The following is a 26,322-nucleotide window of genomic DNA, read 5'->3' as shown; positions in this document are numbered from 1 at the left end:
AGAAAGGGGGGAGGGACTGAGAAGTTGTCAATGCTCAAATTGTTTAGCCAAGTCCTGGATCTTCCCAATCCTACCTACAGCACCTTTAAAAACCTGATTCCCCCCAGATCATACTAGCTTGCCTGTCTATATTCCAAAACCTGTAAAACAACCCTGACAACCTATTTTTCCACATACTATATGGACACGTTTCAATTTCAGCTGCATGAAAGACCTGTCATTCAGCAGACCGATGACTTATAACACATCTGGTTCATCCCAGGGAAGAGAGCACAGAAGACTTAATCATTTTGCTTCTCTGTGCCTCGATTGCACAGCGACAGGCAGGCAGATGGATTTGATAAACGATAAGAGAGGATTTACACTCCCAACACCGGGTGTCTGACTGTCTGAGGAGAGACAGGAACATAACAGCCCTCTTCACATACATCTCTGCCTATAGAACACATGAGGGAAGGCTGGTCCTTGTTTATATATCCAAACTACAGCCTGATGCGAAGCGCAAACAAGAGATATTCGTGGATATTCAACAAAGTGTAGTCAGTGTCACCAGAGCAGCTTGAATAAACACAGCGGCACTGACATAATGACTCGGCCCTGTCATGCATGAGTTAGTCTATATCCACGACGTTGCCGATGGAAATTCTGCCGCATTTTAGTTACGAGTAACCCTAACCCTGTTACTCGTTACTAGGGTGTGTGAGACCTCGCACAACAGCAGATCCACACGTCTTCTGTTCTGATGCCCACTTGTTCTCCCCGCTCCCCTCCCTTTGTCTCACGCTGACTTGACTTCTGTCTGTCTTACTTTCTGCACATTGCTGGCACTAGCCAACATGGCTAGTAGTTTTTTTTATTTAAAGTTACCAGTCCACTAGCCACATTTCTTTTTCCTAACTAGGCTACTTCATTTCAGCTCCTCTGGTTTGTTTCGCACTGTTCCGTTTGTCTCGGTTTCAGCGTAGCTCGTAATCAATACCACGCATGCTAGACGCGTAGCAAACGGTTGTATGGCACGTCACGACAGTGTTCATGGGAAATGTAGAATTAGTACTACAAGCACAACTGACTTGTCGCATCGTTTTTGCAGCCAGCCGATTCAAACAGATGCAGTGTTGATTGCTTCACTCAGCCAAATTGGCTAGTAACTTTACAATGTTATATTCAATTTAAAGCCCTGGTAGTAATATTTTAGCCTGGCTCCGCCCTCCTACGTACTTCCACTCAATTTTCATTTTCCTTCAGTACTACGTCTGAGTTTGCGGTACAGTCTTGGGTTTTCTCTGGCCAAAGTTTTGGCGGTCCAATAAGTGAACAGAGGGAGTGGTTGAGAATGATGACGTTGAGGTCGTGCGCTAGTTTGAGTTGTAGTTCTGTAATGGCGGCGGAGAAAGATGCGAGGGAAGCCATTCGGTCCGTTGTGGCAACGCTGCCGAAATATCCAGAAGTTAAAGCCCGAGCAAGACCAATCTTTGCTGAGTTGTGTTGGGGGCCATGATGTTGTGGCCCTCCTCCCCACAGGGTTCGGGAACTGTTTGATTTTCCAGCTCACTCAGTTAATGGTGAAGGAGTTGGCTAAGGCTAACGCTAGCGATGCTAAGCTGACGTCACGACCAAAACGTTAGCGATTAGTTCTGGGCAGATCCAATAGTTTTTAACTTCAACAGAGTACCCGCCTTCAAGGAAGTTAACACTTGTCAATGGAGAGGGGCCAGACTCTCTGGACTAATGACATGGACCTGGTAGGACCAGGCTAGTGTACCAGAGTCAGGCAGGACCAGGCTAGTGTACCAGAGTCTGGAAGGACGAGGCTAGTGTACCAGAGTCTGGCAGGACAGGGCTAGTGTACCAGAGTCTGGTAGGACCAGGCTAGTGTACCAGAGTCTGGCAGGACCAGGCTAGTGTACCAGAGTCTGGCAGGACCAGGCTAGTGTACCAGAGTCTGGTAGGACCGGGCTAGTGTACCAGAGTCTGGTAGGACCAAGCTAGTGTACCAGAGTCTGGTAAGACCAGGCTAATAATATTTATAAAGCAGTGACCTTCTGGAGGAGACGAAGGAGAAGTGTGCAGGGTTGCTGGGAGAGAAGTTCCGCGGGCTGTCCAGAGGGCTGCTTCCTGTTGGGACAAGACATGCACAGAGGATGAGACACTAATGCTGCTTCTGAATCTATGGTTCCATACAAAAGTGGGACTATTCATAATCATTTGGTAGGGTTTAAGGGGTAAAAGGGTGTGAAATTAATTTAGATTTTTTTTTCCTAATCGTTAATTTTTAGATTGATGACTGCTTTGTAGCCAGAAGCTTTTAATTAATTCTGTATTGTTCTGTGAAGAGTAATGTTGGTGTTTTGATTAATGGACAGAGATTTGATTGGGGACTTTTTGCATAGATGAATGAATCAAGCCAGCTAATTATATAGTTATATAGGGAGCATGATGTTTTAGCTGCACAACCCTTTAGGTATCAGTGCTGGGGATTAGGGAGTATGTGACAGTGACACCCAAACCAATAACATACACGCATATTCCCCAAAATGTCAAACATTACCGGGCATTACTGGGATTATGATTCTTTAGTCAATTTCTGTTCAAACACCCAAATACATTCTTTAAACTGGTTGTTATTCTGGAAGAAATATGTCTATTACATATTTTGGAATCAAACACTCACTCAATCAAGGTTCTCACTCTGAATTCGTCAAATACGGATGCTCGGGCAGTGGCTGTCAGCGCCAGATACAACGCAAAAAGCGCCCTTGAGTGTGTATGTGTAGAACGCAGCGGGCGCTTGAAGATGACGTAGTATTAAGAGAGGCACCGGTAGAGAGTAGTATGAAAGTCCAAAATTCCACATAGGGGGGTTGGTTGGGGGGGTGGATGGGTCAAACAACACAGGACTTTCACCCAGGAGACCGGGGTTCATGTCCTGCATCTCACGTTTCCTAAACCCAACCATCCCGTTCTTTACCTAAACCCAACTGTCCCGTTCTTTATCTAAACCCAACTGTCCTGTTCTTCTTTACCTAAACCCAACTGTCCTGTTCTTCTTTACCTAAACCCAACTGTCCCGTTCTTTATCTAAACCCAACTGTCCTGTTCTTCTTTATCTAAACCCAACTGTCCTGTTCTTCTTTATCTAAACCCAACTGTCCTGTTCTTCTTTATCTAAACCCAACTGTCCTGTTCTTCTTTATCTAAACCCAACTGTCCTGTTCTTCTTTATCTAAACCCAACTGTCCTGTTCTTCTTTATCTAAACCCAACTGTCCTGTTCTTCTTTATCTAAACCCAACTGTCCCGTTCTTTATCTAAACCCAACTGTCCTGTTCTTCTTTATCTAAACCCAACTGTCCTGTTCTTCTTTATCTAAACCCAACTGTCCCGTTCTTCTTTACCTAAACCCAACTGTCCCGTTCTTCTTTACCTAAACCCAACTGTCCCGTTCTTCTTTACCTAAACCCAACTGTCCCGTTCTTCTTTACCTAAACCCAACTGTCCCGTTCTTCTTTACCTAAACCCAACTGTCCCGTTCTTTACCTAAACCCAACTCCCTTGTTCCCAATAGTCCCGACCCAGCGCTTTAAGATAAAGCGTGTTTAGAGATGACCCTAAAAGAGACTTTTAGCGTCAATAACAAACGCCAAAGGCACCTTGACCAAGTATCGGTATTTTAAGCGATGGGAGTGAGAATGTGTTGGTCAGTTACTATACGTACCGATGTGTCCGGGGAGGGGGGAGTGTGGCCGAGGCAGCGTGGGAGAAGTGGTGGTCAAGATTAGACTTTTCCTGTTGCTCGTACGGCAACTGTGAAGAAAAAGAGAGATATATGCATGTAAACATGAGAGGATCCTGCAATCACAGTGTCGAGGTGAGCACAGCATTTTATAACAGTTGTTGGAAAACTACCACATTACCTTTCAGAAATGCTTTATCACCTAATCAGACACTTTCTGCTGACTGCTCGGCCTTTGTTACACAAGCTCAGTCTTTTAGGGAATTAAAATTCTTAAATAAGGTCCTATGGCCGGTCAAATCTGACTAATTTATTAATTCCCGCGCCTTCTTTCATCGGACTTAAGTTTACCAGAACACAAGTATCAATCGGAGACGAAGAGTTCAGTTAAGCAAGTTTACTGAAGTCCAGCATTTAAGTTTACAGAACACAATTGTGGGTTCACAAAATCAACTCACTTGTACCTTTTAAACATTTTAGAAATGTGAGTTTTAAACATCCAAACTTCTACTTGTAATTGCTCAACATGGTTGCATTTTCTTTTACATCCCAATTAATCTATCAAATTATTTTTCCAATTCAGAAAGTTGTAGTGGCTTTCTATTGATGGCATTGCTTCTTTTTTTACTAAAATTTCCCTCAGGATGAATGAAGTATCTATCCATCCATCCATCTACTTTGTATAAAGTAAATGAGGGCCGCCCCTCCATCATCTCGAGCATAAATAAATTAAAAGCTTGAATGAAAAAAAAAAAATGAAATCTGTCTCTATGCACGGATATGTGCACACTGTAGCTGCACGCAAAGGTGCAGCAGACAGCTTACTTCAGGGTGCACAACAGCGATAAGGAGAAATCAATTTCCTCCGTCATCCATCCCTGTCTGCCTCCTCTCAGCCAAGATAAAAAAAAATGCATAAGAGTGGAACAAAATGAGGCAAAGATGGACAGAAAAGTGGCAGCATGCAGGGGGAGAAAAGACAGGACAGATGAGAATGGTACAAAAAAGGAAAAAGTCTACCTTTCTATGACCTCGGCTAATTATGTTTTGGCCGCTTAAAAGCAGTCACCATCACACTGAGTCACCTCAAATCTGCCTGAGGACTCCACTTCACACTGCTCACGATATTACTGTATCCAGCTGACACACCATTATGGAGGAAATTGAGCAAAGCCTTTTGTATTCCTTTTGCTTTTTTGTGTGCCAGGTTCTTTATTTTGTCACAACGCTCACACTGGGGCAACGGCTTAGTTTAATCATTCAGTTAAATTTCATTTAAAGTATCAAAATCATAACAAGAGTTGCACTTTACAGAGAGTAAGCATAGACCACACTCTAATTTACAAAGACCCATGTCATGACCTGGCTCAGGTGGTCATAACAAAGAGAGAAAACACCATGTTGAAGGTTTAAACCAGTGGTTCCCAACCTGGGGTCCGGGCACCCCTTAGGGGGGCGGCAAAGATCACAGGGGGTGCGCAAGTCTTTATCTGGTTTGAGGTTGAGGTAAAAAAAAAGTTAAACAAATTATGATAATACACTAGAATATATAATGTATACAAAAGTCTGTATAAAAACTATATATTCGCTTAAAATTGTAAGCAGGCTACGTAGTAGGCCAAACCTCCGGGACCTCTTAACCTGGGACCCTTGCTGTCATCAGGTCAGCTGCTATCTATTATCTGCTAGCTGTTAGCTGCTAGCTGCTATCATCCTCGTCTTTCCTGCCGCCACGGCATCACTATTTCATGAATGAAACATGACGGAGAAACGTAAATGTCCTGATAACTGCTCTGTATCGAAAAAGAAAGTAAGGCTCTATCTCGAGAGTTACCTCAACTTTGGTTTCAAGGTGGGGGGCTCAGCTTTACTTAGACATAAGTAGGGGGGGCGCCAGGGAAAAAAGGTTGGGAACCACTGGTTTAAACAATACTGTATTAAACTGCTCCAATATGATAAGCTCACAAAGACCCACAAAAGAAGAAGAAGCTTCAGGAACCAACTCTTATGACTTCAAGACAGCTGCTTTCACAGTCTTACAATCTAAGCCATTCTCACCACATATAGCCGAATAGACATTCTGGGCCCGACCAGTAAGGACGCACTGAAGCATCAGCACCCTTTCTGAATCAGGCAAATGTTTTGCCAGCATGTTCGAAGAAAGTGAAAAAAAAAGCATCAGGGTCATGTTCATTAAACCTCATCACCAAACACAAGTTTGCAACCACTTCCAAATCACCCTGTGCGGAGCCAATGGCAACATCACCTTGACCCCCAGGACCAAGCTTGCCCTCTTATTAACTCCAACCGAGACTGCTCCAAGTCCAACTTCCTCCTCTACGCATTTTCTCCAACTCAAGCATTTCCGCCTGTGGATGGGTCTCAAACTGCAACCTTTCCGATCTCTCAAAATGCCTGCGATGATTCTCCTGCTCAAACTCCGAAATAAACTCAGTCAAAAGTAACTCGCTGCCTGCACAATGGTTGCTACAGATAACATGGGCTCAGGCTCAGCCTCAGCTTTATTTGACACACCACATTCAAATAAAGACAACAAAACCCTCCCTTTTAATCTCATCCTTATGACATTTCCCTGCAACATAACATAACATAATGACATAATGATGATCAGCTATCGCCAACAACTTATCCTTTTAACAACCATTTACAAAATCTACTGTGGGTACCTCAAAAAAATTTGATATGGAAGCAATCACAATAGGACATTACAGAAAACTATAAGTCAACAATCACTGTTGCACATTAGCAATTGTCAGCCCTTTGACAGAGAACTTCCCCCTAACTGCCTAGCCAAAAAGCTAGCTAAAGCTCAACCGTAGGCTTCGTGTGGTACTTGCGGTGGGTAGTTATGCACGGCATTGACTGCAATAATAATAATAATAATAATAATAATAATAATAATAATATGCATTCAATGACATTAGCCCGACAGAACAACCAAAAATTGGCAACGCTCCAGCAGCAGCGGATTTGCCCCCGAGACAATTGCTCTAGCCACTGACACCATCCACGGAGGAAAGCGCCTTACAACCTGACGGAGAAATCTCTGTCCACAGGGCAACAGATATTAACAATCACTCTCTGAATTAACCACAAACCAATCACCTCACAAACATAGGCTTCCAAAACACATGGTGCATCTCCCAACAAAGAAAAACAAACCCTGCGAAGCACAGCTAAAAATTAACCATTAGCTGGACCAACCAATTAACACTACTAATATAACTTCATTTAACGGGCCCCCACTTGTGATAACCTGGCACAGGTGGTCATAACATAGAGGGAGACAACACCACGTTGATTGGTTTATTAAACCAAATGGAAGCAAATTAGACCAAATTAACAATATACAGAATAAGATGTAGAAGTCAGTGGAAGCAGTGGTGTAGGGTGTGCACGAATGAGCGGGTGTTGGTGTTGTCAAGTGTAAACTCTGCAAAATGCAAACCTAGGACAACATAACCTAACCAAGCCAAACCTTAGTGTGCCTGTGCAGACAGCAGGGAGGGGGAGAGAGAGAGGATACTGCAGCTTAAAAGGCCTCAGCACACCAGACCCAGGTGAGCTGAGTTACTCTAATTAGTGAGCTGCAAACAGGAGACACAAGTCAAAACACACCTCCTCAGTGTAGACAGCAAACACACTCAAATGACACCGAAGGGCGTCACACCCAACAATTCCAGTAATTCCCCCAAGAGCAAGCATGTAGTACAACAGGGGTGAGGGAAAACTTCCTTTTAGGGAGAAACCTTTTGTGAAGGTAAATACAAGCGGCACAATTGTCCTATTAACTTACATTGTAGCTTGTTTCAGTTAAGCTGCAGACACACCAACCAGACGGCAGAAAAGGCAGTCATTTTGTTCATTTTGTCACCTATTTTTAATTTAGTCTTAGTCTTGTGCCAAATGTCATATTTAGTCATTCACATATCTTTTTTTGTTAGTTAAGTTTGAGTTGACTAAAACTCTCGTCATTTTAGTTTAGTTTTAGTCAAAAGAGAACTCCTATATCTTCTCTATATAAGAGAAGTCTAAAACATTTTAATCTTAAAATTATATTATTTTTAAATTATTTCTGAGATTATTTCTGATAACCATTTAATTCAAATAGTTATATAAAAATAAATTATATAAAGTTATATAAATATCGAGCCTCTTCCTTATTTCACCAGTAAATTCCTGTTAAATGACAAAAACAACCACTGCATGGGAAAATGATATTTTACAATAACTTTGAATGCAGCACGAAGCTGGCGAGGCGTATTTCAAGTGAACGCAACATATGTGTTGTTAACAGCAGCTGCAGACTGTCGTACGTCTCTGTGTTGGAATCCTACACAGTGAAATCGAGACAAACTTTTACACCGTTTAGCTGTCAGCATTTTAACCATGTTTACTCCAGCTGCTACCTAAAGTTATGCTAACGTTACCAACTGTAGTATTAACTAGCGTTCCTTGCAGCAATGTTTCGGTTGACTAACGTCCGTGAGCATCAGAGAGAAGCGCAGACATTTAAGTGGCACCGAAATCCGCGTTGCTATTCGGTCCGGTAGATAACGGTCGTTAAGGCACCTGTCGGTGCCGTATTAGCACCGGGTCTCGGTACCCAACCCTAGTAACTGCTGAATATTCTATCTCATGATGGAAAAGACGATTTTAGATGAAAATGAAGAGAGATTTTATCTTAGTTTTTATTTTATGCAAAACATCTTTTTTCGTCAACAATTATGCATGTTAATTTAGTCTTAAGGTGTCTACACACCAACCAGACAGCCGACCCTCGGCAGAAAAGCCAGTCGAAATGATCAGTCGCCCCGTGTTGGTCCAAAAAGTGCCACAGAACACACCAAAAAAGACGAGGAGACGAGACGTAATACATCACTATAACAGCAGGCGGCGCTAATCTGTATTGTTGCCCAGGAAATGAAAACCGGCAGCTGATTGGACGAACGCTTCACATGGGTTTGTTTTCTCCGGAAATTCAAAGCCTGACTGTCATGGCGGCCGTTCAGAATACGATCTCATATTGTACTAAAATAGTTGAAAATCAACACTTTTGTTGGCGTTTTTGTCCCTTTTCTCAACACTTTTGACATGTTTTTTCAATGTTTGTGCCTTATTTTTGGAATTTATGGTCAATAAACCTCATTTATAGAAAATGATACATAATTTTTGAGTTAGAAAAGCAGAAATTAGGTATTATTTAGACTAAAATTAAAGTAAATGTATGTTGATGGATAATCACAGACTGGAATATGTCAACTTATACTCAATACTATTTTGAAATGCTATAAAATTGAATAAAACACCCCAAAATTAAAGTATTTTAGTAAAATTTAAATATTTAAAGTAAAATTAATGAAAGTAAAGATTTGTACTTGCCAAAGAGCGTTGTGTGGAATCATCCATGTTATTTGGGGTAATTAAAATTGGGTAGTTAAAAAGAAAATTGATTTTGGAAAATGGGTCAAATTCAACCCAAGGACAACATGAGGGTTAAGCGAGAAATAGGCCGTGCAGTTGCTGAATCTGTCTTTATTTCAGATCAAAAAAGGTCAGTTCAAAAGATTTTCATCAGATTTTGAGAGACACTATTCATGCTCATCCCGCTCGTCATTTCCTGGTTAGCTCTCCACCAATCAGATGGGTCATTTGAGTCTGACTGCCGTCACCGACATCAGCTCGGTGTGTCAGCGCCAGAAATTTGGGTTTCTTTCAACAAAATTGTCAAAAGGAAAGTAACGTGCATGGTTCCATACAACACTCTTCACAAGTAAATTAAATGATCACTTCAATGCTCTCATTGAATATTATAATAAAAAAAAAAATGACAGATTTCAGAAAAAAACTTTTAAAAAACGAAATTTTTGCCGTTTTGTTTGGCATTGTTGTTTTTTTATAAGTTTGGCGGGGCTTTTTTTAAAAAAATTTTTAATTTATTTGTGTTTTCCCCAGACATTTTTAATACTGGACCAATGTCAAAGATTGTTGTTGGGAAATAGGGTATAGGTTGGAAAAACGGTAGTTGCCCTTTAAGACCTCAGCTAATGTCAGCAATTAATTGCGGTTAAACAAAGAAATAGAGATAATGTAAAAAAAAATTGACAATTAGGCAATTGTTACAGGCCTAAGCACAGCGCCAGGATTATTTCTCTTGTGGAGCTAGTGCTGCGTTCTGTTATTTATCCGTGTCGCCCCCTTTACTCGGACGGCAAACTTTCCCGCTCGGTCGAACTCAGAGGACACCAACCACTGTGTTTTAATGTGCTGGGTGATGTCATTTTCCCTGCCGTACGCTACACTGAAAGCAATGCGACCTTACAAAAAGCGTGGAGGTTGTTGATATGACTACGTAAGATGCATGTCAATTGTTGCGCCCAACATGGTTGAAATTTACAGCTATAGTTCGCCCTCACCTGCTATTTTTATCAGCTTGATGTCGGGTCTGAACTTTCCTCGAAGCTTGCGCAGAGATAAACTGTGCAACTGGGTTATAGGTTGCCAGGTTGAGGGTTGTAGGTTGCCAGGTTGAGGGTTATAGGTTGCCAGGTTGAGGGTTTTAGGTTGCCAGGTTGAGGGTTTTAGGTTGCCAGGTTGAGGGTTTTAGGTTGCCAGGTTGAGGGTTGTAGGTTGCCAGTTTGAGGTGACAAACGGTTGAAAATTGTATATGGTGGATTGTGTGAATAGGGTGCATTTCATACAAGATTTGGCAACTGGTCAACTTTAGACAAACATATTGGTCTGATTATTTATAAAGGAGTTTGGGCCGTGCTGCAAATAACGGGAGTTTCCCGGGAGAAATAACAAACCGGGGGGGCCCGGGAGATATGACTAAAAAACGGGAGAAACCCGGGAACAACAGGAGTGGTGGCGGGTATGCAGGAGTCTGCAGGTTTTCACGTTAAATAAAGTACCTGTTGGCAGGTACCAGGGACTGTTTATCAGATTGGAAAACCTCAAAAGGGAGACAGTCGACTTTGTCACCTTACTTCCTGCTTTGCTCTCGTCATAACTATTAAAGCAACTAGAGGGCGCTGCCACTATAATGGTATATATGAGTCGTACTTTCTGCTTGAACAAATGACCTATGGAAGCGTTTTTCGGTGGAAGACAATCTCACTTTTAACACGGTCCCTAACTTCCCCTCTGGCGCCAGATCACAAAGTAAAGATAGTCTTTACACCTGTGCAACATCAGCCAAGATGTATCCTGCACTGAGCATACAAATATGGTGAAAACTGAAAAAAACAAAAAAAACACTTGACAGCTGATTGGCTGTTGATCTGGCTTCATCTTCTGCTTGTCATAAGCTACCCAATAAAGGATAACCATAACTTCATATTCCCACCTAAAATATTACAATAAGTTCACAAAACAGAGTGAGCACCGTCACATCTACCTGTTTTCATTATTCTAACCGCACACAAGATGTCTGATCGATCAGATCTATAACTAGCCTTAGGGATATTGATCACATAAGCCAATAGGTTGAGTTTAGCATGCAGGTCGGATAACTGCTGTTGTGCCATTTTACGCTGTCTAAGCTGGATCAATTAAATCCTGACGTTGTTCTATAAACTAAAAGCTTTCTTTTTGTCTGAAGCTGCAATGATCTCCGTGTAACACATTCCCTGCCCCCAAGCTCATCCCAGTCACATCAATAAGTGCATGTGTGCGTCTCAGTGTGTAAGATCTAACAGAGCGTCACTGACTTTCATTACTTCAGGAGTAAGCAACCTTTAAACAATCTGTCTGGAGCCACAAAAACATATTTGAGCCTTATAATATAGGTCTTTCATTTCCAGACCTGAGTAGTCTTGTTCCCATCTCCAGCCCCCAGCATACATACCAAACGAGAATAAAACCACTTATATCAGGAAAATGTCGCCGACATGTGCGCACCAGTGTTGTCTGTAGGGGGCCGCAGATCTGGAACAGGATTGATGATTGCCTCAAGATGTTGCCCTCTATCTCCAACTTCAAAAGACAACTAAAAAATCATGTCCTATTAACCTATATCTAATATAAAACTGTTCTCTCATGGACTACTGGGATGTATGTGTATGATAGATAGATAGATAGATAGATAGATAGATAGATAGATAGATTTTTGTATTGATCCCAAAAAAATGGGAAATAACTGTGTTGCAGCAGCAAAATATCAGACACACAGCTCACATACATAGTATACATTAAATAATAGGAAACAATATACACAAATTAATAATTGAATACTACAAGAGCAATATTTAAAATATATACAATTTGGAAATAAAATGTACAACTGTTTCAATAGATATAGATAAACTTAATGTGCAAGTTGGGGAACAAAAATGTACAACTGTTTCCCTAATAATGATAGGATGTATTCGCTGCATTCAGTGCAGTTGTGATGTATATGATTCTTATCTCACACTCCGTGATGAAGTGTTAAAAAGTTGAATTGCCTGTGGTAGGAATGATTTCCTGTAGCGTTCCGTGCGACATCGCAGCTGTCGGAGCCTCTTAGAGAAGGTGCTCCTCTGTTGGACCAGTGTGGGTTGTGTGATTGTATGTGCATGTAATGTTATGTATGTACTGGTGCGCTCTTTGCGTGCATTTACTCATATTACCACTACCCTTTCATGAATCGTGGTCCCCCACCTATAAGCTTTTCTAGCTTCCTTGGGGGACCCATTCACTCTACCCAATTGATCTTGTACCCCAACTGTATTATTGTAATGTTTGAAGTGGTATTGTGAATGAATTCAAACTCAAAGCTATCGTCACACCGCTGTGCAGTAAAGACTGGCTACACAACAGATACATTTTGGGATAGCAGAAAAAAAACTCGGGATCGACCGATTATTGTCCCTGCCTGATTATTGAGCCATTTTTTGGCAGTTTGCAGATTATCTGTATCAGCGTTTTATTTAGCCTGATAACCGATAAAGTTAACAAATTAAAAAGTGGTCTACTTTGGCTCGGCTCCAGCTCTGTGTCTGTCCCTCTGCTTCGGTTTCATTCACCACTGAGTCTGACTTAAAGGAGAACTTTGGCCGACTTTAACCGGAATCTTGATTGCTAGATTGGCTAGAATCGGTGCTAGCAAACTGGAGTTGCTGCGGCTAATGGCCAGAGCTCCCAGTTAGCTAAAATGCCAGTTGTGGGGACATCATTCTAAAGAGTGCCTTTGTGCCTCTTAACAGACACAAAATGAACAGGGCCCTTACGTGACAACAAGATGCGTTTTCAACTCAAGACATCGTGAAGAAACTGTTTAAATTCAAAGTTTGTACGGTCACCTACCTCTTTTTCCATCGGTCCAATTTTAATTGCATTTTTTTGTCTGTTAAGAGGCACAAAGGCACCCACAACTGGCATGTTAGCTAACTGGGAGCTCTGGACGTAGCTGCAGCAACTCCAGTTTGCTAGCACCGATTTTGCTCGTTTTTTCTCCTATCGACAGTACTCTGTGACATCTAGCGATCAAGATTCAGGTAAAAATCGGCCGGAATTCCCCTTTAATGTCCCGCCCACAACACTATCTGACTATCTCTTACTGGGTATTATGGTGAAAGTTTCTAATTTATTAAATAATTGCTTAAAACATTTAAACAGAGTTTGTAACTTTCCAAAATCTTAATTTTGACTGAAAGATTTTCATTTTCACTGTAAATGCATATCGGTTCCAAATATCGGTTATCGTTTTCATTAACTACTAATGATCCGTATAGGCATCGGCCTTGAAGAACCAGTATCGGTCGATCCATCAAAAAAACGCTCTGGGTTAGTCTATGCAAATACATTCAGACACATCTGGCCAATGACGTGTGAATGTTCTCACACGACTTGCGTTGCTGCATTTTGGTTCTTTTCACCGACTCCTCCACTGATTGGGACCAGGGCAAACAATGTGGTTTGAAAAGGAACCAAAATGCTACAATGTATAGTTTTTTTGCCCTTGGTCCGGACCAAATGAACCGAACTACAGCTGTGAAAGCGCTAGGCCTACAAAAATAATACATGAAATGTTAACAAAATTAACCATTATTCAGTTACATATAACTTATTGTCAAAGCCACAAGGGAGCCACAGCGGCTCCGGAGCCGCAGGTTGCCTGCCCCTGCTTCACAGAGACAGAGAGATGCGAAAACAAAGTGAAACGGAGTAGCAGGGCTGTTTAATGGATTCTCAGTGCTGCAGGAAATCAATGGAGGCTGGCTGTAAACACTCACATACACACAGCGCTTGGCCTTGAATTTCTCCTGTAGCGCTGTCACTTTCCCTGCTATGTAAGAACATGTAGGCTGGGCTCAACTGGCGTGTATTTACTTTATGCATCCAGCAAGTATGCTGCTGCGGATGCAGAGTCCAAATTTCAGAGCGATGCCCGGCGGGTGTTTCTTGTTCAATGGTCATTCGAGATCAAGGAGAGGGGATGGAGGGGAGAGGAAAGGGGAGGGAGAGATGCACTCCACCGCACTCAGTAATTCAGGATTGTACGTGCTGTTGCCGAGGGATGCTGGAGGACGAGGGAGGAGATGTGCAGAGAGATATAGGGGTGTTAGCTGGTGCAATCGAGACATGAAAGCGAGATGAGGGAAGGTAAATGTTTAGGGGAACGGGGTGACTGCAAATTCAGTTGGAAAAAAAGAGAGAGGAAAAAACAAGGATTAGAGATGCAGGTTAAATGCGCTCTCATTGGTGCTCATCACACATACAGGCGCAAGGTAAACATGACCCAGTTTCTTTCCATTGTTACACAGACACACGCACACACGTAAGCCAAATTTAGGGTCTTGTTGCTTCTGCAACAACATACAGTAGGTTTCGACCCGTGCATGTACAGTACGTTTGTGTGACACTGTGCATTGTTCAGGCAAATCCCAGTCTCTTCTTTTATTTTCTCTTATGTTCATTCTTGTTCTTTGTCTGTTTCAATCTCAGTTATTGACATGCAGCCGCTCAGTTTCCTTACCCTAACCTTAACCATCACAACTAAATGCCTAACCTTAACCCTTACCCTCACCCTAACCATAACCTAATTCTATCCCTAATCCTACATCCAAGTCCTAACCCTCAAACAGTCCTTTAAAGTTGTCGGGTCCAGCATTTGGCCCCACAAAGCTGTCCGGACCTAGCCTGGATGCCAGCCGAATTTAGCCCCGCCCACAACATTCGAGGTCGGGAAGTTAATCTGAGTATGACCACGTCAGACTAGTCCGGACCCAAAAAGTATACTGGAACACACACACACACACACACACACACACACACACACACACACACACACACACACACACACACAACAGAAGGCATTAACACGGGGGAATATTTTTGTTCACTTTGAGTGTAACATATGCCTCTAGCAATGTTACATTAAAACACAATTTAAGCTTTAATAATTGTATCTATATTTGGTAGTTGTAAGGTTTACATATTTGTGCTTTTTTCTTATTTTTATGCTGTCATTTTAAATGTCATAAGGTTACTAGGTTACAGTATCTAAGGTAACATTGCAGCTATAAAGCCCATCAGGAGTGCGGCTCTAACAAAGCCAGACAAACAGGCGCCTTCATCGTCTGCATGTTCACACTCCTCCCTCTACTTACTGTAACAGCAGGGGCACCGTTAACATTAATCCAACCAAAACCGCCCATTCACATGAAACCTCACAGATGTAGCCATGATGCACAAAGTCAAAGAAAAAGTAGATCTGAGGCAGAGAGGAGGAGGGGATTGTTGCAAACACAGAGACAGATAAGAGAAAGTGAGGCGTGAAGCAAGAGCACTTCAGAGAGAAGAGGTGGAGAGGGACGAGGGCTCTGCTGGTGAGGAGTCAGGGAAGTGTTTACCTCCGCAGCGTGAGGAGAGCATTGAATCAGTGGGAGTTAGAAATGATAGCGGTGAGTACATCAGGGAAGATGTTGGAGGAAAAAATGAAAGGGACTTTTCAGGGAAGAATAAAGGAGGAGAAAGGCATTAGGAATCAAACTAATAGCACACATTCAGCGCTTTTGATTTCATTTTCATGACGCGTGCATCAGCTTTTTTTTTTCTTTTAGCGTATGTATCTCTGTGGTCAAGTTTTATAGCAGCATGATAAGACTGGAGCACTTTAAACTGGAGGACATTTTTGTTTGGTGTCTACGACCCTGGAGGGGATGGGAGAGGAGGGAGCCATGGTCACGTGACGGCTTCTTGCTATGCAGCGTGGATAGCCGCTACAGCTCCGAGACGCAAATTTACAAATCCTACTAAGGCCACGCTAATACCCGCCCTTCGATAGCATTTATTGGCCAGGCGTCCATGCTTAGGCAAGGTAACGTAACCCCATTTGTACATGTCCTATCCCCTGACCAATCAGCTATCCTAACCTTAACCACTCGAGGTCAGTGCCTAACCCCAACCAATCGAGCTGCTTTGTAGGGCGGGTCTTGGCATGGCCATAGTAGGATTCGTAAATTTGCAGCGCTCCATGACGCCAGCTACCAGCAGCAGTTGTTTAGCCGCCAACAGGTGACTGTGAGCCGGCTACAGGCACCGCCAGATGACGTTCCTTTTAGGGACCGTGGATGGTAGTGGAGTTTAGTCAGAAAAAGTGAGCTCCATGGACAGTTAAAATGACTAATTAAGTTTAGGAACAAGATCATAGTTTGGATTAAAACACTCCCGAGGAACGAATGAGCGTTTCCTGGGTGAAAGTATTTTGTTTTCATCGTGAAGTGAAATCCGCTCTCTGGCTTGAAAGCGCTGTGTTTTCCATTGGCCATTTAAGTGTTTTACGTGCCGGGCCAAGTGGCTCTATATACATGGTGGTATTGCAAGGAGGGATTTAATTCTTGCATGTTTTGTTAGCAGTAAAAGGCCTTGACAGAAGCCAAAGTGGTTATGGTTTAGGGCCTGAGGCACAACACTGCCCTCTGCTTCATTACATTTACAATCGACTGCAATAAGCATTGTGTTAAATGTCAAAATCATTGCCTGGCCTAAAACACAATGGCAGGGAGATAAGTCCAACACACTTTTAAAACCCTTTCACCAAAATAAGTCTGTTTCTATAGAAGTTTATGAGAAAATGAGCCTACTTCTCTCTTGATTTATTACCTCAGTAAACATTTTCATAATGAGTTGATGGTCTCAAGTTTATTTTTAAACAAAAGATAAAACAGGGGATGCTTTAGGACCTGTCAATCAGGACAGAGGCTTAGCGATGCTAACCATGCTAACACTGTGGACATTACAATAGACCTCAACTTGTTTTTGGGTGTTGTCCGTGTTTTCATCTTAAATTTGTATTCTCTCACTGTGTGTTTTTACATCAGCAAAGTTAACAAAGGAAGATTTTGGTCACCTAAAAATGTCCTGTTAAGCGTTCCGCCAAACAAGCTAGCTAACTACCGCTAGTGTTAGCTAGTAACTTAAAGTGATGGTTCAGAGTAATTTCACCCTAGGGTCCTTTGCACCATGACCTCGAGCCAAACACCCCCCCAGAAGCTTTTTTCACCTGGGTCGAACATTGGGAGAGTTAGCGTAGAGTAGCGTTATCAGCTGAATAGCTTAGCACAGGGGCTAATGGATCCGAATTGTCTCTTAACATTACCCCAGTAATAATGCCCGAAATGATACCAAACGTCTACAGTAGTACAAATAGGTTATGTACTCATAAAACGATGGATTGGAAAGTTTGTACGTACACCAGAAGTGTATGTAAATAACACATGCCTGCTGGCTTGTGCTCTCTGTTGCTGCTGCTGCTGTTACTACCGGGCAGTAAGAGTGCTTAGGGCTGTCTACAAATTACAACACCGAAAAGAGATGCAACAAAAATATTCTAGTTATTCTACAGCACTTACTTTAAAAAATAAGTTAAATTAATAAATATTTTTATTGCATCTCTTTTTGGTGTAGTAATTTGTAGACGGTCCCTAAGCACTCGTCTTACAGCAACAACAACAACAGCAGAGAGCAGAAGCCAGCAGGCAAGTGTTATTTACATAAACTTTTGGTGTACCTACAAACTTTACAATCCATTGTTTTATGAATGCATAACCTATTTGTACTACTGTAGACGTTTGGTATCATTTCGGGCATTATTAGTGGGGTAATGTTAAGAGACACTTCGGATCCATTAGCCCCTGTGCTAAGCTATTCAGCTGACAACGCTACTCTACGCTAACTCTCCCAATGTTCGACCCAGGTGAAAAAAGCTTCTGGGGGGGTGTTTGGCTCGAGGTCATGGTACAAAGGACCCTAGGGTGAAATTACTCCGAACCATCACTTTAAGGGAAAGTTTGCAGATTTTCTGTTCTGCCGTACATGCAGATAAAAGGGCGCTACTACCTGGAAGTCTGCGTTTACCTGTCGCTAAATCTTCGCTCGATGACTCTATTCAGAAGGGTTGAAAATCAGCAATTTTCCCTCTTCAGCGTTCAGCTTAGTGCAGCGCCATAGCGGGGGGGTAAGGGGGTAAGCGAGCGTCTGGCAAGCATAGCTCTTATGGTGCCATTTTGATGCTAACAAGCCATCACCCCCCGTTAGCATCCCATTGAATCCCATTCATTTTGACGTCACTTTGACAGAGAATAACTTTACATCTGAAGCGTTTAAAGACTCTATTTGTCCGTTGTTTATTTCTAAAGAAACACGACAATGTATAAAAGGCTCCATTACCTTGTAGCTCACGTTATGGCTCCGTAGCAGACGCTTTTATAAAAATAGGCTAACGATTGGGTCATAACCACGAGACTTACTGTCGCATAGTAGAGGAATTACCGTATAGTACAGGAGAAGCTCACAGGCAGTTTGGACTTCCATTAGCTGTTTAAGTTTAATTACTAATGTTAACTAGCATGTTAGTGATCAGTAATTAGCCTGTGTCTATGTTATCTCCTTACATATACCTACGCTCTCCGTCTCTGTGAGATTGGGAATGATTGAGATTTCTCTCGGCACAGCTACCAGAAGACTTCACACTTTCAGACAGGTTGCTCACGTCACATCTACGTCTTCAAGATCAGTTGGAGGCTGCTCAGTAACACTCAGCCAGCACCGGGAAAGAGACTTCTGATATCCTTCACTGGTCTCCGTCCAGAGATAATGTCTATGTGTGTGACGTCACTGATGCTACGTTCATTATCTTACAGTCTAAGTCCTTCCCAGGTTCCTCAGCACATCCCCGGACAGCATTTCAGTCGGGATTTGAAAGGCTCAAATCTTCTGTCTCAGTCTGGGGAACACAGCAGCTGACAGTAGCAATCTCTGTCAAGCACCTGTAAATGTAGTGCTGCTGAGAAGCCTGTGTCCTCAAAAGTGATTTTCCTGTAAGACGTAGACGGTGGAGGATCAAACGGAATAAGAGTCCCATAACTCTAAGAGGAGCGGGAAGACAAGGCCCTTAACTGAAAGCTAATGATATGGGCATGTAGCACCTACTACAGTATAAGCAACCCAGCGCTCCTGCGGGGGAAAACTGCAGCACTTAGAAGAAAAGATTCTCCAGTCTGACTCAGATGGCTTGGCCTCACACTGACCTCCTTTTGGTTTGCACATTATTGGTTACGTGAAGTGTAATGGCTTATTTAGTTACAGAGGAGGAGTGTTTATTAGCAGAAGACGTGGACACTGTGTGACTCACACACACTGCACACTGCACCTGAGCCCAAGCACCTGAGACACACACACACACACACACACACACACACACACACACACACACACACACACACACACACACAAAATATGTCTTCTCTGCAATTATTGCATCTATAAATAAGTGCTTCCCCACTTTCCTTTAGCATCCAACCAATTCATACTTCCCAAGCTTTTCATTCTCGCCCCATGCATGGGATTTCCCCCTTTCTGGTCTAGAAGTATTTTAAACTAAGTAAAGCGCTGTAACGTGAACAGTATAATGCGAGATACGATAAAATCCGAGGGACAGTTGCTGGTTGTATTTAGCCTCTACAGAGCTCCGGGATGTGTTGAGTTTAGGGCTGCTCCCTCTTAGTCGAATAGTCGACAAATCTGTCGTTTTGGTCTTAATCAACTTAGATTTCTTTAATCGTTTTATGCTTCTTTCATGCTGAATGACTTATTTCCAAGAAACGTACGAGCACATCTCTGGTAAACACAAGAATTAAAGTGGTGCTTTTGCATGACTCTTTGTGGAGAAACTCAGATTTACAGATCTGTTGATTAAATCAACTAATCGATTAGTCGGTACAATTGAATGACTGTTAGTGTGGTGGTTGGAGTCCGGCTGGCTTTGAGTTCCTGTTTTTCTTTTCCTCATGTTTTGCTGTCAGTTTGTGTTGCCTCTGTTTCTCTCTGTGTTCCCCCCTCCCTTCCTGTCTGTGCCAGCCAGCTGATTGTGCACACCTGCTTGCCTCCTCACTACCGCTCTTCCCACCATACACACCTGCCGGCCATCAACTCCAATCAAGCCCAGTATATAAACCCCGGATTGACTCACCACCTTCGCTTGATCGTTGCTCCTGCCTACTTGGTGACACGCGTCTCAAGCTTCTGCAAATTCCCCTGAGTGTTCTTCTGCTTGTATCTTTGTAATCCGTTTTCTGTCTTTTTGTTTCAGCCATTGCCTTCCTCGTCACTCTGCCTCCAGTCAGCTGGCTCCTCCATCCAGTTCCCCCTCACGGTTTCCTGCACCAGCCTGCCTCAGCCCTCGCCTCTCCGCGCTCCAGTACTTCCCTGTCGAGTTCTCAGACCCGGTCTCCCCGTGCCTCTGTTCCCGGTTCCAGCCCCCGTGCCTGTGCTCCCCTCTCTGGCATCCACCTCCCCACTTCCCCATTCACTTTCCCACTTTTCCTAATAAAGTGATTTGTGCTGAGTTCTGCATTTGGGTCCGTTCTGTCCTAACCGTAACAGTTAGTTGACTAAGAATTTCTTCAGCACAGCCATTGTTGAGTTTAAAAAAAGTTAAAAACAATGCTGATGTTTGATAGCAATGTACTTTAGGTTTAAAATGTATTCTATGCAGTGGTGTAATCTAATGTATTGTAGTGGGTATACTGTACTGTATATGTATATGTTTGGGGGGGCTCCCCCAGGAAAATTTAAAGTGTCAAACACTTGATTTCCTGCATTTTGATACTTTTATGCACCAATTCACGGCTGAAATACCTTTATTTAGCCTATGCAAAGAAAGAAAAAACACAGATAATAATTCCAAATATGTCAAAAATATAATGGAAAGTATGTTGTTACGTGTCATTGCGCATTTTTAAGTGGGTATATGGAAATCCTGGATCTTTCTTTAGTGAGTATACTGCGTATAGCTGCGTGTCACGTAGACTACACCACTGATTCTATGTACCCTGCAGCTGGGCGGAAAGAATTGTATCACTGATGATTAGACCGAATCAACATTTGACTGCCTCACACTTTCCCAAGCTTCTAAAAATAATTAGGTCATGTCTGGCAGTTTAACATAATAGAAAGAAACCTTTGGCTAACACAGCAGGAAGAAACCTTCTGTCTCCACACCCCTGCTGTGTTGGGACTAGATTAGAAGAATAGAAATGTTTGTCTCTGTGAGATTGACCCTCACGTGATAGTCATTATCTGTGTCCGACACTGACCAAACGGCCGACCGTCGGCAGAAAAGGCTGTTGGGCTGATCAGTCTCCCCGAGTTGGTCAAAAAAGTGCCTCGGAACCATAGACTGTATATAAACTGGACCAGCAGATCCCGTGTCTCTGGACGGAGACCAGTGAAGGATATCAGAAGTCTCTTTCCCGGTGCTGGCTGAGTGTTACTGAGCAGCCTCCAACTGAGCTTGAAGACGTAGATGTGACGTGAGCAACGTGTCTGAAAGTGTGAAGTCTTCTGGTAGCTGTGCCGAGAGAAATCTCAATCATTCCCAATCATACAGAGACGGAGAGCGTAGGTACAGTATATGTAAGGAGATAACATAGACACAGGCTAATTATTGATCACTAACATGCTAGTTAACATTAGTAATTAAACCTAAACAGATAATGGAAGTCCAAACTGCCTGTGAGCTTCTCCTGTACTATACGGTAATTCCTCTACTGTGTGACAGTAAGTCTCGTGGTTATGACCCAATCGTTAGCCTATTTTTATAAAAGCGTCTGCTACGGGAGCCATAACGTGAGCTACAAGGTAATGGAGCCTTTTATACATTGTCGTGTTTCTTTAGAAATAAACAACGGACAAATAGAGTCTTTAAACGCTTCAGATGTAAAGTTATTCTCTGTCAAAGTGACGTCAAAATGAATGGGAGTCAATGGGATGCTAACGGGACGTGATGGCTTGTTAGCATCAAAATGGCGCCATAGGAGGTTCGAGTTCTGAAGCGAAGCTTACCCCCTTGCTCAGAACACACCGAAGAGACGAGACGTAATACGTCTCCATAGCAGCAGGCGGCGCTAATCTGTACATTTTTTCAAAAATGAAAACTGGCAGCTGATTGGACGAAAGTGACACGTGGGTCTGGTTAGTCTGGAAATTCAAAGCCAGACTGTCATGGGGGCTCGTTCAGAATACGATCTCATCTTGTACTAAAATAATTCACCGAAACGTGTTTCTGAAAACATTTTAAGAGAGAAATAGGCCATGTAGTTGCTGAATCGGTCTTCATTTCAGATCGACAAAGGTCAATTTAAAAGATTTTCGTCAGATTTTGGGAGACTCATCCCGCTCCTCGTTTCCTGGTTAGCGCTCCACCAATCAGATGGGTCATTTGCAGTGCCCACCCCGCCAATTATACAAGTCAAATCGGCCAAAATGAAGGCCGAACAGACTCGAGTCACCGACCTCGCCAGACTGTCCCACGGCCGTTTGTCGGCTTAGTGCATCAGCGTCTTTAGAGGTATGTCCTTCTCACCTGAGGCAATGAAGAAAGCCAATGAGATGCACCCAACACGTCGCCATGCCAACGACAGACCAATGAAAATGGGTCTAATACACGTGGGGAAAAGATGGCACCCCATGTGTAGAAGAATATAGGTGATGTGATTTTGGGTCGTAAAATGTGACCCCCACAAGGGGAAGCATCTTTCCAGTCCGCTGCTGCAGTGTAATATTGTTTTGTCATGTCATTTTCATCATTCTGTTTAATTAAATCTTTTGTTTAATCGTCATCGGACCTCTCTTTTGTCAGAGATTCGGCGCCGGCTACCAGCGACAGTTGTTTAGCCGCTAACAGGTGACTGCGATCCAGCTACAGGCACCGCCAGATGACGCTCCCTTCAGGGGCCGTGGTGGAGTTTAGCTCGAAAAACTGAGCGCCATGTGGCGATGACAGATAAGTTCAGGGTTTGGATTAAGACATTCCAGAGGAACGAACGAACGAGCGATTTCTGCGTGAAAGTATTTTTTTTTCACCTCGAAGTGAACTCCGCTCTCCGGCTTGAAAGCGTTGTGTTTTATGTTGACACCACGTTGTGCCATTTCATTTTGAGATTATTTTCCATTTAATATTGAAGTACATAAATCAGTGCATGCCTGGCAGACAGGTTCTATATCCGTGGTGGTATTGAAAGGGGGATTTAATTCTTGCATGTTTTGTTCTGTTGTGAATGATCAAGAAACATCCCCCCCTCTGCTTTCTTCACCAATCGCACCCTGATTGAATGAATGGTTACGCCCGGCAAAACATAGAAAGAAAGAATGAAAGAACGGCGAAGGAAAAGCAGAAAGAAGGTGACGAGAGAGACCAAAGAAATAGAGAAGAATCGAGAGAGAACCAGTCAAAGCTAGTAGGCTGTGTGTGTGTCTGTGTGTGTCTTGTTGCTCACGTAACCGTAGTGAGCTGGTCCCTAATGGAAGAACAGACACAAATATCACCCCAGGGCCCTGCGCTCCATCTCAGCCTCTCCTCCTTTCACCTCTCGCACGAGCTCCCTCTTTTTCCACCTCCTTCGCTTCCATTATCTTATTCGCACATTCGTTTTTTCGCTTTCCCAGCTGTGACTGCTAATTCTTAAGCTTCTAGTAGGAAATGTGTCTTAAAAATTACACAATACACAGGCAAGGCAAAGCTGCTTTTTTGGTATAGCATATAACAGCAGCAAGACAATTTAAAGTGCTTTGAATAAAGCATTAAAGAGCAGTTAAAAACATCCGTTAAACAGATAAAATAGAGTAAGACAGCTATGACATACAAGAATAAAAGCTGACTTTGTAATTAATGTGGCTGTTGAAATTCAGGTCGGAGTCCATCACTATGCCAAAATTTCTGACAGGACTACACTGAGATTTCTGGCTTGTTGTTTGTTGTTTTTAACATTGCCTGAGCGCTGACTTTTATTTTTTAATCTTTCCTTTATGGCTCCAAAAACAACTACCTCAGTTTTCCGTCATTTAAAGCATTTAGCTCTCTCTACATAATCTGAACCCAGTCTGCATTTGAGACACATTTTCAAAACAATTCCTCTTACGTTTGAACACTGCTGTAGGAGTGTGTCCGGCTGGCATTTTAAGAGGGTGAGACTTCCACGTTATTTCCATCTGTCTGCCTGCGTGTGTGTGTGTGGGCTCAGGTGTGCCATATAGCGACAGTCTCTGCAGTAACAGAAGCCGGTTGAATCCCTGATCAGAAGGAGAGGATGAAGTCATTCTGAGAGACTCAGCACGACATCCACTACTGCCGTCACCGGAGAGAAAACCCCCAACGCTCAAATGTCAGCTCACATTTTCAGTGGGATCAGTGTGAAGTATCAATTATACTTATACTTAGCACAAAGGAAAATAGAGGTCAAATTATTTATAATATAATGTGATATTTTATCGATCCCTGCAGGAAAATTCTGTCCGTGCTTCGCGGTAAAATCTAATTCTTATGAACCATTCATATAGCTACGAAACAGTTTCGCACTGTAATTCCTTTGTATTCCACATATTTATTGCTGTATGCATCACATTGACTACTGCTGTATGAGACCATAAAGATCCGCATAGGGAGGAGGCCAGGGTGGATGGATGTGTCCTAAAACACAGGGCTTTCAAGCAGGGGAGCAGAGTTGGTGTCTTAAGCCCCTGACACACCAAGCAACTGATCAGTCGGCTTCCCGAGATCCAAAAAGTGATACTGATACCGATACCATGACTTCGATACTGATTCCTAAACTTTTTTTCTGATACCAATTTTTTAAACTAAAATTACAACATTATACATTACAGCACAAATCGTGTTTATTTTTCAGCTCCTACTACGTGAACCCTGTCTCGTCTCTGCGTAACAGAGTTTTTCCTGTGTGTTCTTTACGATGTGTAACGTTAGACAGCCAATCACAGACGTTATTAGATCTAGGCAGAAGCATGCTGCATGCTTATTGGCTCACAGACGCTGATGAGATTTGCGCCTTAGGTATTGAAATTGTGTTTTCAATGACGAGGCATTTTTCGATACTCGATTTAGAGGGAATTCGGTCATGCCCTAAAGAGTATTGAAGTCGTTACCCAGCCCTAGCTGTGGCTGGTAAAGATTCGAGATCTTGAACAAGAGAATGTTCGCTGGGTTAAAAACATCTCCTAATAACCCACCAGATCATCCAACTACAGAAAAAAACGCATTAAAATCGCATTAATTGAATGCCGCCATTTATGAATTTATTTTCACTTCACTCTGCTTCGCGTCGTGCCGAACAGGCTACTATTTTGTCCCTTTGCTGCACTTTGCCATACTTCCTCCTAACACATTCTGCTGCTGCAGGCTGCAGGCATGATGGAGAACGACAGCAGCAACACAATTCTGAATGCCGCTTTTCATTTTCCAAAACTCCCGGACGAGTCGAAAGACATATACACATTGTGTAAAGCCAAATTAAAATATCACCGAAGCACGTCAAGCTTGAGCTACCACCTACGAGCTAAGCATAGCACAGTTAACATGACTCAGGTTGATGCTAGCGGGCTCAGGCAAAGCACTAATTTAGCGAGTGCTACTTGCCGGTACCCGTGGATGAAACCAAATCCCAAAAAATGACTACCGCTCTTGCAAAATGGGTGGCAACTAACTGCAGACCTGTCAGCATTGTAGAAGACTCGGGTCTTAAAGACGTACTACGGTTGGCATGTTCTGACCCATATATACATTGCCGTCGAGGGGGACAGTAGTTTCATGCACGCATACACAGCCTGTACGACACTGGAACTGCTGCAAAGTGATGCAAGGTGATCACTGGACGTCAGTAAGTAATAAAAATTATTTAGGAGTTACTGCACACGATATTGGCTCTAGATTCAAATGTGTGACTAGATTCACACATTTTTCTTTTGTTTACAGTAAATAAATAAATAATAAACAAATACAAATCTTAAAATCAAGTTCATAAAGTCACTTTCTATGCATTAATTTGATTCCCAATCAAGATACACTGGTAAAAAATGCTTTCCATTGTTAATATGTCCTTCAAAAAGTTCTGAAATGCTAAATAATAGAATTGTAATCATGTGATAAAACATGCAGTTAATCACGATTTAGAAAAATTAATCGTTTGACATCCCTAAAAAAACAAAAAACATCTCTGACTATCAGTGAACCAGACTGCAGGAAATCCATCTAAAGCTAGTCCAGTCGGACTCGTCTGTGGCTCATGCATT

At 42.6% G+C, this 26,322-nt stretch overlaps 1 protein-coding gene and 1 long non-coding RNA gene across 2 annotated transcripts in view; one reads left to right on the top strand and one right to left on the bottom strand.

Moving 5' to 3' along the window:
* LOC114569269 (microtubule-associated serine/threonine-protein kinase 1) overlaps window positions 1–26,322 on the bottom strand; it is a 90,749-nt gene that overhangs the window by 43,922 nt on the left and 20,505 nt on the right. Inside the window, exons 3-4 of the mRNA XM_028599088.1 lie at window positions 3,715–3,803; window positions 2,040–2,115 (exon numbers count right to left, since the gene is read on the bottom strand). Coding sequence (XP_028454889.1) covers window positions 2,040–2,115; window positions 3,715–3,803 — 165 coding nt within the window. The remainder of the gene's footprint in view (window positions 1–2,039; window positions 2,116–3,714; window positions 3,804–26,322) is intronic.
* On the top strand, window positions 20,130–20,584 carry LOC114570041 (uncharacterized). The gene is made up of 2 exons (XR_003694454.1): window positions 20,130–20,242; window positions 20,330–20,584. It is a non-coding gene; the product is annotated as an uncharacterized LOC114570041 (long non-coding RNA).

This window comes from Perca flavescens, chromosome 15 (assembly GCF_004354835.1).
Source record: "Perca flavescens isolate YP-PL-M2 chromosome 15, PFLA_1.0, whole genome shotgun sequence".
NCBI lineage: Eukaryota > Metazoa > Chordata > Actinopteri > Perciformes > Percidae > Perca > Perca flavescens.
The sequence above is the reverse complement of the archived record's forward strand: the minus strand, read 5'-3'. Positions and strand labels throughout refer to the sequence as shown.